The 14,535-nt window shown below is 34.5% G+C and overlaps 2 protein-coding genes across 2 annotated transcripts; both read right to left on the reverse strand.

Moving 5' to 3' along the window:
- Nucleotides 1–4,127: 4,127 nt before the first annotated feature.
- Nucleotides 4,128–6,435, reverse strand: LOC110770369 (uncharacterized). The gene is made up of 3 exons (XM_021974497.2): nt 5,859–6,435; nt 5,637–5,719; nt 4,128–4,510 (listed from the first exon to the last, which is right to left on the reverse strand). Exons 1-3 carry the CDS (start codon nt 6,212–6,214, stop codon nt 4,506–4,508), a joined length of 444 nt encoding a protein of 147 aa, XP_021830189.2. The 5' UTR covers nt 6,215–6,435; the 3' UTR covers nt 4,128–4,505.
- Nucleotides 6,436–13,569: 7,134 nt separating this feature from the next.
- Nucleotides 13,570–14,535, reverse strand: LOC110770368 (uncharacterized). The gene has a single exon (XM_021974495.2). The coding sequence runs from the start codon at nt 14,419–14,421 to the stop codon at nt 13,696–13,698; it is 726 nt and encodes a 241-aa protein (XP_021830187.1). The 5' UTR covers nt 14,422–14,535; the 3' UTR covers nt 13,570–13,695.

Here is a 14,535-nt window from a genome sequence, read left to right on the forward strand (position 1 = left end):
ACTAATAAATTCTTTTTTTTATACGAGTTATAATCTATTCTAAATTCATTTAATCTACGGAATGAGAAATTCAAACTTGAATTCATTATCTTGAATCAACTGGTCTAATCCATATCAGCAAACTAACAAATTCTAATATCACATGATTTGTCAAACAATAGACGCCTAAGATCATAGATGTAAAAATTGAATCACGCTTTATTCGTTAATTTCTCTTAAGACGTAGCCACACATTATTCTTACAATGCATATGCAGAGTCTTACTGTTAAGCAGACAAAAGCTCTATATATATTAGGGATGCAAAGTCCTAGTATTCGTTGCAGATGCCCATACACTTGGCATCACAAAGCCTAAAACATGTTTCATTTACATTTGATGGGTTCTTGCTTGTTGCTTCTCCCCGAATGGTCCAGCAAGCAACACTCATGATTATGGCAACGGCCAAACAGACACCCATACAAAGTTGAAAGCAGAAAACACGTATCCACTTAGAAAAAGGATCAAGAAGCATCTGCGATTGTTCCAGCGGAGAAGCTGCAGCAGCATCTTCCTTGTTAGAATTTTGCAGTTGATGATCATGATCAGACAACTGAGTCTGCAGTCTGTGGCAGTCAAGACAGGATTGGTCTCGCTTGGTGAGGATACTGGTATATTTTAGTCCAATTAAAACCAATGAAACCAAATTTATAAAGGCTGCGGATAGAGAAAGAGTGAAGGGCATCCAACGGTATGAGCGAGTGAGGGCCGATCCACCATTTGCAACTGACGTAAAAATAACTCCTTGAAAGACGAAGTAGAAGTTTAGAAGTTGGAAGCCACTTGACTGAAGATGATTGATGCGATCTTCCTGCTCCTGAATTTTGCTTTCTAGCTCCTTTATCTGTTTCTCTAGTTTTTCCTTTCTTTTTTCATGTTCATTTGTCTGGTTGTTAGCCATCAGTTGTACCAGAATTTAGCACAGCCCGCACAGAAAGCAATGTGTAGTAATCCCAATATGCAAGAGAGAGAGAGAGAGAGAGAGAGAGAGAGAGAGAGAGAGAGAGAGAGTTATATGATAAAAATGAAAGTGAGTCCTTGCATAACAATATATAATGTCATGGGTCTCCTAGTGCCAATGAATTGGTTTCGGCTTGAATGCTCAAATTCTCTCATCTATCATAGCAGGTCATCCATACATTGGAAAATTAAAGCATTTCATATATGTTATTATATAATGATCAAGGCCTCTTCACTCATTGCTAATTGGTTTTTGATTGGATACTCGAGTTTTATAATGCTCTAAATGTATATATAGTATCCAAGCCCAACGACTACATGTGTTTTCACGTCACCAAATATGAGCTGTAATTGTCTTCATAATAGTAAACAAAATCTTAGGACTTTCCACTCATTATCAATTGGTTTTGATTTGAGTGCTCTCATTTTTTTCATATTAAACTTTCCACCCAATTTCTTAAGTTTTTAGGTTAGATGTTCATGCATTCTTCCTTTCATTTTCGGTAATTTTGATATTCATAGTGTATTACTCATATTATGTAACAACCAGAAAGCTCCTATTAATATTTTTACGTGGAATCTTCCTGTATTTCAACTAATATATATGTATGATGTATCTAGTGTTTCTTCTCTGGAAATTCCGCGTGAACCGGCGTGCTAACTGAAACTGTCAACAGCAATAAAAAAACGATTGTTTGCTCATGGGATGTCCACCCAATGGTCACCTGAACATGTTTGAGAACTTCAACCCCAGCCTTAGAAGGTACACGGTACATTCAAACGAGGATCTTTAAATATTCACCAAAAAAGAAAGTAGGTTTCTTTAAATGGTTTTTCAAATGATGCCTTCCAACTCCGCAGAAATGTGACACATGCATGCCAACAAAAGATTTGTTGGTAACTGCAAGAGACAAGGTTGTGGCGGCAATCAGTTGCATTACAAAATACCCAAAAAGAGAGACAATGAGATATAAACTCCGGTCAGTCAATCAATAGAGCAAAACACCAAATAGTTAAATACGAAAAAAGAAACCTTGAGAAAGCCTCGGATTGTCTGTATATATATATATATATACTGGCGATGATGACATGAAGGAAATGGCTCGGAAATTGGGTGTTCGATCGCTATTTCCTGGGGAGGGATTTTGTGAACAATTTGGTTTTATTATTATTATTGCAACTTGGATTGCATTTTTATTATAATTGAAATTGAGTCTTTCTTGCTAATGTTAATTTGATTCAATCAAGGGCCAGGCTTGAACCGAGTGCATGGTTTGATCGACCTCTCTGTCTCTGGGCTGCTTACGACAACGCGGGAAACAAAGTCAATTCAAGAATTAATGTCAACCCTTACAACACGTCTTTTTTAAAAGAGGCCTTGCGTCATTGCTTAATTATACGATTCTATAGCAACTTCAAGGCAATGAGCTAGGTCAAACAAAAATAGAAGACACGACAGACCCAATGCAGTGAAGGCATATATAAGCTTGTGTGCATAAATGTAAATCTCATGTTTCTGCGTTATCATATCTTGCAGCTTCAACGTAGGAATGACCTCTCGGTGGAGCTATGCTAGCTAGGTGATGTGCTACATGTAATGTAAGTGCTTGCATGTTCCATATATACAACTCATTTACTTTATTTTTTTTTCAGTACAACCAATTGGAGGAGGGGGGTTTTTACACAAATATTCATTGTGTGGCCTTTCGAACCTTTGTTTATATAAGTGGAGCTCAATCAATCAATATATATATATATATATCTCGGTTTTTTATTTATTCGAGGGTTTGTTATTGTAATCGAATTTTGCTTAATGGGCCAAAGAAGGCCTATTTATTAGAGATATTTAGTCATATACCCATTTTTAGCACTAAAACTATAAATAAACCATACACTATTTAATTTCTATAAACAAACCCAAAAAAGACCCAAAAAATGACATGTGGCCCTATTGAATTTAATTTTGATTATTAAATTACTTTGGTGTCCAATTGAGTGTTTTGGGTTTTTTTTAATGAGGTTTTGGGGTTGGGTTTGTTTTAAGAAATCAATAGCAGTTTTATAATTTAAAAGAAGTTAAAAGCCTTTTTGTTATGTTGTAAATGGACTTTGGGTGTGTTTCTAAAATTCATTTCATATAGGGTTTTTAAATAATTTGGGCTCCTATATTGGGTATAATAGTGAATCTCCCTATTTATTACAATTAGTTGCTCTTACCCCCTTTTTTTTTTTTTTTTTTTTTTAAGTTTTAAAACTAAATTTCCATTTTGGACTAGTCAAAAGAGAATGTTCGTGCATAGTGGACCAAACAAGGTCCATTAATGTGACGATTAGGCCAAGGGCCAAATGAAATAAAAATTAATCCCAACTCCGTCAAAGCATGGAGTGGGCTGTAATTCTTAGAAATTTGTCTCTTCTTTTCTAATTTGAAGTGGGCTGTATTAGAAACTGGACATCGAATTCAAAACTAATTGAGAATAAAAAGACGCCTAACATTTTTAATCTCCTAAACTAAGAGCCTGTTTGATAATAATCATTTTAATTTTAATTTTTAGTTTTAAATTTTTGTGTTAGAGTATAGAGAAAAAAGAGAGAGAATGGAAGTGAGAATTAGAGTGGAGATGAGATTGAGAGAGAAGATGAGAGGGGAGGATGGGAAGGAGGAGTAACAAAAGTGAAAACAAAAGCTAAAAACTGAAATCTATTGGAAACTCTAGGCTAAAGTATAACTCCTAGTTTTTTAAGAAATTGATATAGACAAAAACCCAAAAATAAAAAAATCATGAAAATAATGTGTTACCTAAAATATAGCTTAATCACATTCCAATTTATCACTTTTAAAAACTAATAAAGAGATCCCTCTAGTACCATTTATGCGGACAAAATAAAACTAAATGTTGATGATGAAGTTGGAATTTTATCATCCTTTGTACATTGTGTGTATATATATATGTGTGTGTGTGTATATATGAAATGAGTCACTGATCAAGACATGAGCCTTACAAAGGCTTTTGCAAGCATATCACCTTTGTGTATATTTAAAAGCACTATTTTCAAACTCCTGAGTAAGAAAGAGGTCAAGTGATATGAGTAAGACGAAATGAGAGGAGAGATCCTGAGTTCTTCCCCCTGTAAAAGCGTTCACTCAAAGATAGAAAAACCTTGTGCGTAATTAATATCTACAAACTGAAGGGGGGACAAATTATGCCCAGAGAATTTACACACATACATTTACATAATATTCAAAAGCATTCTCTCTTGAAAAGCAACAAGCATGCAGTAAGGTATAAGCGTCACAAAGACAGATTTTTTCACGCTTTTATACATAAAGACTTGTCTGCATCAAGAACCTCGGGCTCAGAATATATGATATCATCACACTCTGTTTTAGCTTACATGAGATTGTAAGCGCATAATAACAATGAACTTGCTGGGAAAAGTTGTCTTATATGATTGATATATGATGTCAACACTCCCCAGGTAAGGACACTTGTGTCGATTTAAACGGTTATTCTGCAAGATAGAACAGGTCAAGCAATTCAGTCTTAGGGTATGATATGAAAAAAGATGCTTTCTATTTCACTATTTTGTTATATTGAATACAAATTGTTGCAGATGTCTCGACTCTTGCAAAGAATAGCAGAATAAAAATTTCCTCTTCTTTTTTAGCTATTGTTGAGATGGCTTGGGTGTGTTGATCGCTTTGTATGGACGACTGGGGTGTATGCATGATGCCATGTTTCAAAAGATTAGCTTGTCTGATGAGTTGTAAGGGTTTATAGGGAGTTAGTGAGGTTGTTACGGTAGAGAGAAAGGCTATATAATACCCTAATCATTTTACTGAGATCATTATCTCTTCTTCTTCTCTCTCTTCCTTCATACTAGGTTAATTTTACTTTGTTAGGACATTTTTGGGAGAAACCTACCGAGCTAGCTAAACTTTACACCAAAAAAGAAAAATGGAAAATACGCAGTGGAGATGATGGGGTTGGTCCATGGATTTTTCTTCCTTTTGCTGCATTTCGCTCAAAGGGTTAAAGGGAGACAGTGCATCAATATGCATAAAATGATAGGAACAAGAAATTTTTCAAAAGACAAAAAAACAAAAAAACAAAATTGATAGCACAAAAACTTATTAAGGGTGGCCACTGACGCCCTTGGGTACTATGTGGCTCTGCCACTGTCTAGCTAATCCTGAGATGGATTGGGACTATCACTGTCTAGCTAATCCTGAGTAATCCTGAGATGAATTGGGACTATCACTGGTTTCCGATTTAGTACTGGGAGAGGTGATTTTCTTCATTGGTTTGCTATTTTTGATTATCATCTTCTTGGTTGAAGTTTGGTCCCACCTTGTAATATCTCTTACTTATGGGTGCTGATTTTCCCAATCCTTTTTGTTTTTTTAATACTTTTTACTATAACATATAAGGGAGTGTAAGTAAACAAAAAAGGATTAGGAAAATTAGCTCATCCCAAAAAAATGTTTAATTTCTTTGTCTACAGCAACAATTATCAATGTTCGACCTATAGTTTTTATGTGTATCTAGCTATGTTTGGGGAAGGGGACATGTAGATGCCTCTAATAGATAAGAAAGAAATAAAAGAAAACAAAAGGGCAAAGAAACTGAAACAGTACCCTCTTGGTGATCATCAATGTCCCTGCTTTGATCAGGCTCTCTCATCGTCGGCCTCCGAAATAATGCCCGCAACCGAGTAGGTCTACAAAAATATTCAAGCAATATTCATCAAATTAATGACCACATATATACATCTAGTACTAGTAGGAACAAATTAATTACAATCTATTTACTTCAAACAAATTAAATTGAGAGAGAGAGAGAGAGAGAGAGAGAGGTACTTAAAGATTCGGGTGAGCTCGGTTTTCAGCGTTTGGTCGCTCTTGAGGTTGGTGACGGCGAGTTTTCCATTAGCGTCAATGATAAAGGTGAGTTTTATGTTGAAAATGAACTCTTGGGCTAGGAGCGTTTGAAAATCAGAACCATCTATCGTAACTTTGATGACCATTCCACGATTACACGAATCCACAATAGCATCCCGGAATTTGGTCGCCGGTATCTCCTTGTGCTCGCGAGGCCGCAGACGAATCGCGACGACATACGCGCCCTCTGGAGCACCGCTCCAATACTCCCTTATTTCCAGACCCTTACCCGTCATGTTTTCCAGCTCTGTCATACGACAAAACAGATGAGACATATTACTTCTTTTTTTAGCTCCGGCCACCGCCGTGGCCCTTTTTGTGTAGAAAGTTCAATCCAACTATATGTATTCAAGCTTCTTCTTTTTACGTATAATCTCTTCTACTTTGTGCTTGATAAGTCTATCTGATGGTAAACCCTACAGTATAGCTCCTTACTTCTCCACCTCAGTACGTTAACTTAGGGTTAATGTTCTAGGGTTAATGTTCTTGATAAGTCTATCTGTTGGAAACTTCTGACCACGCCTACTAATTATAATAAACAATTAATGACTACAAAGGTCGACCTCCATCCAACTGGCTAACGCCACTCCACTACTTTAGGCCTGGTTTGTGTTTTCAACGAAATTAAAGTCTTTTATTAAAACATTAAAGGCAAAAAGTCGTTATTGCTTCCTCTAGTTTGTCACTTTTATCATTTTAGTCCCTGTCATTTTAATTTGATCAATTTTGTTCTTGTAGTTTTTAATTTAAGTAATTCAAGAATAAATTCTAATTTCTATCAAAATAGAGTAACTATCGTTAGTTATTGTCGGTAAAAAAAAAAAGGAAAGATTTTAAAAAAAAAAGAGTTAATACCCAACATTTAAATTTTTTTTTACCTGAACTCATGGAAAACATGCAGATCAGTCCCTTCGTCACCCAATGGATAAATATACATCTCACGTGCAATGGATAACATGACATATAATTTTAATGTATTCAACTGTGCATAAATTAAATTTCATACATTCAACTCATTCAATATCAAACATTTTTTTTAAAAAAAACAAACAAAGAGTTAGTGATCCACAAGCAGCCGGGTAAATAAAAAAAGCAAGGGTTCTAAAAATTAGGGAAGGGCTAATGGGGTCTAGTCTAGTGAAAAAGGGCCTTGATGCAGATTAGTGTTCAGGTTCGAACTCATATGGCACCTTCATAGTGTGTGTGAGAAACCCCTTTCCTCCTCTAGTTTAGACTATAATTTGTACTAAAAAAAGAAGAAAAATAAAAGTAAGGTTAACAATTTTATTCTTGAGTTAAAATTGAAAATCCAAATAATTAAGAAAGTGCTTTTATTTCTCTCTAAGCAAAATTGCCGCTGTTTGCGAACCCAAGCCAAACATGAATCCTTCCAAATGTTGGCAAACAACCCCCAGGTGGACTTTTTCTTTGGTCGGCCAAAGTAGAACAGGGTTGACCTTTTTTTTTTTTATATGTACATTTTATTATCACCCTCACATACATTAATATTATGACATTAAAAACACCAATAAGCAAAGAGACACTAAAAACCCGAAAAGGTCTCAGGGAAAATTTGGTATGGTTATTATTGTATTCTAGTACCGCGTCCAATGCGTGTACTGCTGCTTCCGTGGATTTGATTCATGTATTTTCTCATCCTTATCTTTGACAAAGTATAATTCATCGTATATTTGTGAGGAGCCCTTACTTTATTTTGTTGATGGTTAGGTAAAGAGTAATGATCAATCTGTTTGTAATAGATTAGTGATAATAATTAGTTATCCAATAGCGTTTTAAGTTGGCTCATCAAATAGCTAGTAGAAAAGATAACACCGGATCAGACAAGATGCTAATCTCTTTAAAATACTATTCAAGCTTGTGTTTTTATTTTTCTACTTTTTTGCTACGGCTTTTAAGCTTGAGTTTTGATCCACTAAAGCTCGATAGTGTTGCAATTTGCTACTCGAGTCCATGAAATAAATTAAATATTCAATTAACAAAGGAAGAAGAAATCATAAATAAAAAATATGGAAATTTGTTTAGAAATAAAGAATAATGCTACTCTTACCACATTTATATATCACATTCTATACCACAGTATGTGGCAGATGAGGTGGACCAAGTGATTTCTTCACAAAATAGAAAGACTAAGTGATTTTAGGGCCCACCAATATATTAATAAAAAATAAAAGCAGCCAATCAAATAAAGTTTTAAAAAATCTCCTTTATCAAATAAGAAGTAGACTTTTACCCAAATAAAAAAGGATTGGGATTTTAATTTTTTTTCCTATATAAAGCAACATGAACTTAGTTTGAAGTAGCCGCACACATCAAAAGAAAATAATTGAATTTGGTTGTTTGCTCTCCAACCTCCTGCTTCAAAAATTTTAATTCTAGGTTAGATAACTTTACATAGTCATAGTTTTTTTTTTCCTTTGTTTATTTATTTTTTATGAGAATATATTTGTATATGTTTATATGAGATTGAAGTTTTCATTGTTATAGTTATATGTTCTATGCATAGAATATGAATTTTTTTTTTTTTTGGTGGTATAATTTATGAATCATGTCCTTAATAAAATTGGTAATTAGTTTATAGATGAAGAAACAACCTAGAATTGATGAATTTTTCAAAAGAAAACATACTGAAATATCTGAAGTTACCTCATCTGTACTTGATTCTAATATTGAGACAGTAACATCTGAAAATCATTCTGGATCTCCAAGAATTGAGACTACTGACAATGAAGTTGATATTAGTTCTTTAGAGCTCGACCCAGGGCTACGTCCACAAATATGGAATTATCATGTTAATCAACATGACGAAATTCGATGAGCTTACATTAACTCCAATCTATACCAGCCTATACTTTCCAAGTATCGAAAATCAGGATGAGTAACTCATCAGCGTAGCTTTCAAAGTTCATGGTTCAAACTATTTCCTTTGTGGTTAGAATATTCACTTGTGAAAGATGCAGCTTTTTGTCTACTGTGCTATCTTTTTAACAAACCATATGGACATTCTGGGAAAAATGATTTCACTCTTGAGGAATTTCAAAGTTGGAAGAAAGTTAGAGATGGAAAAAATTGTTCTTTTCTAAATCACGAGGGGAAAGATCCTAACTCCCCTCATAAAATTGCCGAAATATCATGTTTTGATTTGATGAATCAATCCCAGCATATACAAAAAGTTGTTGAGAATTATTCTTCACAACAAATTGCAAACAATCGACTATGACTTAAGGCAACAATTAAAGCAGTCAAGTGGCTTGCATTCTAAGGATGTGCTTTTATAGGGCATGATGAAAAAAAGAATAAAATCAATCGTGGAAATTTTCTTCAAATGTTAGAAATGTTGGCTGCATATAATGAAAAAGTTGTTGGAGTTGTCTTAGATAAAGCTCCCAAAAATGCCTCTTATACATCACCAATGGTGTTTCATGACTCACTTGACAAGTTGGGAATATGAGATATTTATACCACCAACTTGAGGGGGAGTGTTGGCGAGAGTCATCTTTCTGGGAATTGGGTCTTAGGACAAAATGGACAAAAACTTTACCCTCATATTTCTAGAGGTCTTTTCTCGAGACGGAATGGGTAGAAACATGACTCCATGATTCCAGAGATTATTTATTTCCCTTTTGTACATATCTTATAATTATGAATATTTACTTTCATTGTTTTACTCTATTAAGGTTTACATCATTATACTATAAAGACCTCATTTTGGATAATGAAATAAACACAATAAACAATTCAATCCCAAATTTCCTTTCAACTCAAAGGACACACTAGTTTAGTGATTTGGAGCAATTGCTCCCCCATGAGAGGTCATGGATTCGAGTCCAAGCATCCGTGTAGTGTGTATGAGTTTAGTATGCTATAACCCTCTGTAAAGATATGTATTTAAATAATATATATATATATATATATATATATATATATATGATATATCAAATGTTTTGTTTATAAGTAAAAATTACGTCTAAAACTAATTATATATTCATATGGGTTATAGTTTTATATATAATAATATAATTATTTGACCTTATAGATTATTACTTTCGTGATAAAGTAATAAGAATATTACTATCTGTTGGAGTTAGGGAATGCCACGCACAAAGACAATTGTATAAAGGGAACTTACCACTCTAGTTTCTTCACAAGTGTAAACTTAGATGACTAAGCTTTTGGTTAAAGCATGAGCTGTTGGCATTAGGAGAAAGTGGGATAATCTAGGAAGTCAAGCATATCATCAAACCTATACTACACCAATCACAAACCATCAAGTGCCGCCTTTCACTACTATAAATAGGGACCAATTCACTTGTTTCAAACAGCATGCATAGTAATGCATGATAGAAAGAAGAGGAAAAATATTAGAAAGTGTAGAACAAGAAATTCGTTGAAGGAACTCGAGGTGTTTTGAACTTGCAACTGGGAGTTACGCAATAGCTTTGGATTTGAGGTAGGGGTTCTTTCTTGGGGAGGTTTTGCATAAATTGATTTAATTAATTATTGTGAACACTATATTATGCTTGGTAATATTGTTTGATTATTATCCTTGATATTGAGTGTTTACATGTTTGTCAATTATCATTATAATTTGATTAATATTGACATGTTCATATGTTGTCAGTAGTAGTTGGAATTTTTGGGTTGATAAATACATTATGGGAATGAGGATAATGGGAAGAATCTTTTGTGTAGTTGAGTCTAACCATTGTAGGGACCAAGTTCAGGCGAGCCCGTGTGCACAGTAGATTAGGAAATCGGCGGTATAATTATCGATTGGGTGATTTGGGCTTGGAGATCAATGGTATGGACAAGATGACTAGCAAAAGGGGAATTATGGGATGATTGAAATGGGTGTTAGTTTATATAATGGGGCATTCGGAATCACAGTGGTAAAATGCATGGTATGGGACATGCAGATTTGCTTGCCTTATTATATGGATTAACGGGTTGGGTAGAATTGAAGTTCATTCATACATTGCATAAATTGTACATTAAAAATCTCACTAATCATATAAGGCCCCTACTGAGCATGTAATGCTCACCCCTTAATGAATTTATTGCAGGTTCTGAATCTGAAGTTTAGTTGTGACAAGAAAACAAGAAGAAAGTGTTGCAGATAGCTTTAGATGTTTTGTTAAAAGTCTGTATTTTTATGTTATTTTGCTTGTAAAATCACAATGTAAATTACTCTGGTTTAAATAGAAGTTTTATGTTTAATTCTCATGTTTCTTGCTATTTAAATTTTAAGTTTTAGTTTTTCTTTTACCTCACACTCTCAATACTTAAGTAAATAAATTGGGGTGTGACACCCTCTTAATAGGAAAGGTCTTGAAAAAAAAAACATGAAAACTTTATTTACTACAAAATACATTTTATTCCCGCTAGGAAATATAAAAAAAATTTAGCCAATGAAAGAGAGAAAAGAAAATAAAAGAAAGTTGTATATTTCCAACTTTGATAATGATATAATCGCTCTCAAATTCCGTTGTTTTGATAGAAAATAAAAGCCCCAAATGCCATGGAAGCATAGTGGCAAGTACGCTGTACAAGACTAGCCGTCTTTTAGATGGGCCGGCTGGTCTAAATTTTTCATGTAGTAGACTTCTAATTGAACCGCCCGGTTCAAATGTCAGAGCTGGGCTTATAGTGGGATCGATTCAAAGATAACAAGAAACGAAAACCCATAAGAATTGCGCCCCCAGAGTCGAGAGACTACAGGCCATGCTCAAAATTACGAAACAACCAGACCAATATCCAAGAATATGGAAGACAGATCATGTCGAAATCTAGCGTGGATGAGGACTTTAGCATTACCCCAAAACCAAAAGGTCTCATTCACGCTAGATTTCGACATGGTCAGTCTTTCATATTCTTGGATTTACCAAGTAAGGACAATTTTCTTTTTCTTCACTATTTTAGCAGCTCAACATTCACCTCTTCTTTCTTCCATTTGTAGTTGTTGCACCCAGGGGCGGTCCTACCCTAAGGGCAGGGTAGGCAGCCGCCTACTCCATTTTTAGCCAAACCAAATATTACCCAATACTTAATACAATTATATCTCTTTTGCCTACTCAACCCCAACCCACTCAAATGTTTCCCCTTAACAAAAACAATAGCCCAGCCCACTCAAACTTTCTCATTTAACAAAAACAATAAAAGCAATGTCAACTCAAATGCTCCAGCCCAATCGACATTCTCCACTCCAACCATGGGCCATGCCCACTTATATTATACTTCAAAAAAACAAAAGATACCTTCTCCTTCCTTGTTAACAAGTATTTCTCATTCTCTCCTCTTTAATTATTTTCTCTTTTTGGGGTTTTCCTAAAATACATGTATGCATCTTAATTTTAATTTTAATTTGAAATTAGTATTCTAAGGTTTAATTAGAAATGAATTATAATTTGGGATTTTGTTGAAATTAATTAGGTCTTTGAAATTGAGTATTGTCTCCTCTTTGTTGGGATGTTTGATTTGATGTTGGTATTGTTGAGATGTTTGATTTGATGTTGGTATTATTGAGATGTTTGATTTGTTGTTGGTATGTTAATGTTTCATTAAAGACATTGATGTTATTATGAGAATTTGTTTGATTTTTGGCTGTGATATTTGATTAAATATGTTATCTTTTATCATGTTGGATCACAATCGGAATCCTAAGAAAACAAAGAATTTGTTCTCTTTTTTTAATAAAAAGAATGATGGGTCATCATCTAGTACAATGCTTTTGTTAAGCTTTTATTTATGTATATGCATATTTGAGGGTAAGGCTTATTACGTCTCCCTTTACTAGGTGTATTTTTTTATTTTTATAAATAAAATTCACTCATACCGTCGAGTTTTTAAGGTAAGTTTCGCCTACTTAACTTTTGAATCCTAGATCCGCCACTGATTGCACCTGTGGCTATATTTATTTTTGGAACTCTATATATATTTCTGATTATATGAATATATATGTGATTAAAAATCAGGTATATTCTTGTAATAATTCAGTCGACAGAGGATGCAGGTCCATTACGTACAGTTAGCCCCACTCAATTACGCACGAGACTTCCCCCCGTGAAGTGAAGGACGAACTTGACAAAGCTCCCAGGTCCCAGCACCTGCGATTGTCTCTTCTTTTGGTCCACAAACTCCAAACTTAGGTAAATTGTTAAGGATAATTCATCAAATACATAATGCAAACACCCGATTGCTTACCTCCTTTTTCCAAATTAAGGTTTGATACATGTGCAAACATAATTTATCAAAAATACAAAAAGAAAAATTTATACACACATATACATAGGGAAGTATTTTAAAAATTGTTAGTCTCATCGATAAATGTACCTATCCTTAGTGGGGTGAGCTTAATTAGTTGACTTGGCTTGTTAGCATAGATGATGTACCTACTTCATCTTTTTGTTAAATATTAGCGTAAATAACAAAAAGATAGGGTATAGAAAAATAAATATTATGATATTGAAGTAAGAAAAAAAAAAAGAAAAAGCCAACTTTTTTTATTTTATGTGCTGAAGACCTAAATTCATCCTAATCTCATATTTTATTTGAGGTCCGATTCTTTAATAACACTCAGAAAGTCATATTCATTCTTATTTGTGAAATCAGTACATGCACAAATCATACAAACTATTATAGATTAGATGACGAGCATCAAAATATGGTAAACTTTATTGTGGTTCCAATCTACTTGGATAACCCTAGCTCAAAGCTATATAGAACTGTTGAACTTTAAGCCCTAGAATTGGGCGCAGATGCTCATACACTTAGCACCTTCACAAACCCTAATACATTTATCATCATTGGCGTTCGATATCAGGGGTGTGCATTGAAGAGTTTTCTTGCAAGGAAGGGTCCAGCAACCCACAACCACGATGACGGCAAAGATTATAAATATACCCATGCAAAGTACAAAGTAGAACTCACGTAGATGATTTGTAACAACAGGAATGACCCTCCTTCTATGCTTTACTTCCGGTTCACCTTTAATTTCTACGGTCGTAGGATTTTGAGAAGCAACCTCTGGATGTTGAATATTTGTCGTATCCCAGTAGGTTAATATTTTAGTTTTGAGCCCTTGATCTGAAGGTGAACATTCTAGCTTGCTCAGATCACTTTCCAATTCAATGAGCTCACTCTTGGTTTGGTGTCTCTGCATAACGCTTCTTTTATAATTGCTTCCAATTACAAGCAATGAAACCAAGTTGAGTATAGCTGCTATCAGAGAGAGGCTGAAAAGGAACCAGCGATCTGAGCATCTGAGAGCATTGGTGGCAGTGACGATAGCCCCCAAAATAATTCCTTGAAAGACGAAGTAGTAGTTTGCAAGGTTGAAGGCGCTCGTTTGAAGTTGATGTACTTTATCATCCTGCTTCTCAATGGTAGTTAGCAGCTCCTGTTTTCTTTTCTCCATGTTTTCTCTCTTTTCTTTGTCACCATTTGGTGGACTTTGATGGTTAACCATACTCAAATTATAAGAGAGCTAAAGATAAGAATGCAAGGAGTCTTAGAGTAAGTAAATTCCCCTCCAACTCCATACAACTTATATACACAGAGATACTTCTGTTGGCTTTTTGAA

Source organism: Prunus avium, chromosome 1 (genome assembly GCF_965620075.1).
Source record: "Prunus avium chromosome 1, drPruAviu1.hap1.1, whole genome shotgun sequence".
Taxonomy (NCBI): domain Eukaryota; kingdom Viridiplantae; phylum Streptophyta; class Magnoliopsida; order Rosales; family Rosaceae; genus Prunus; species Prunus avium.

Excerpts from the sequence above, each read along its gene's own strand:
- LOC110770369 (XM_021974497.2), bottom strand. The coding sequence starts at position 6,214 with ATGTCTCATCTGTTTTGTCGTATGACAGAGCTGGAAAACATGACGGGT. Across the intron at positions 5,720-5,858 it reads GAGCTCACCCGAATCTTTAA|ACCTACTCGGTTGCGGGCAT; the intron begins GTACCTCTCTCT and ends ATATTTTTGTAG.
- LOC110770368 (XM_021974495.2), bottom strand. The coding sequence starts at position 14,421 with ATGGTTAACCATCAAAGTCCACCAAATGGTGACAAAGAAAAGAGAGAA.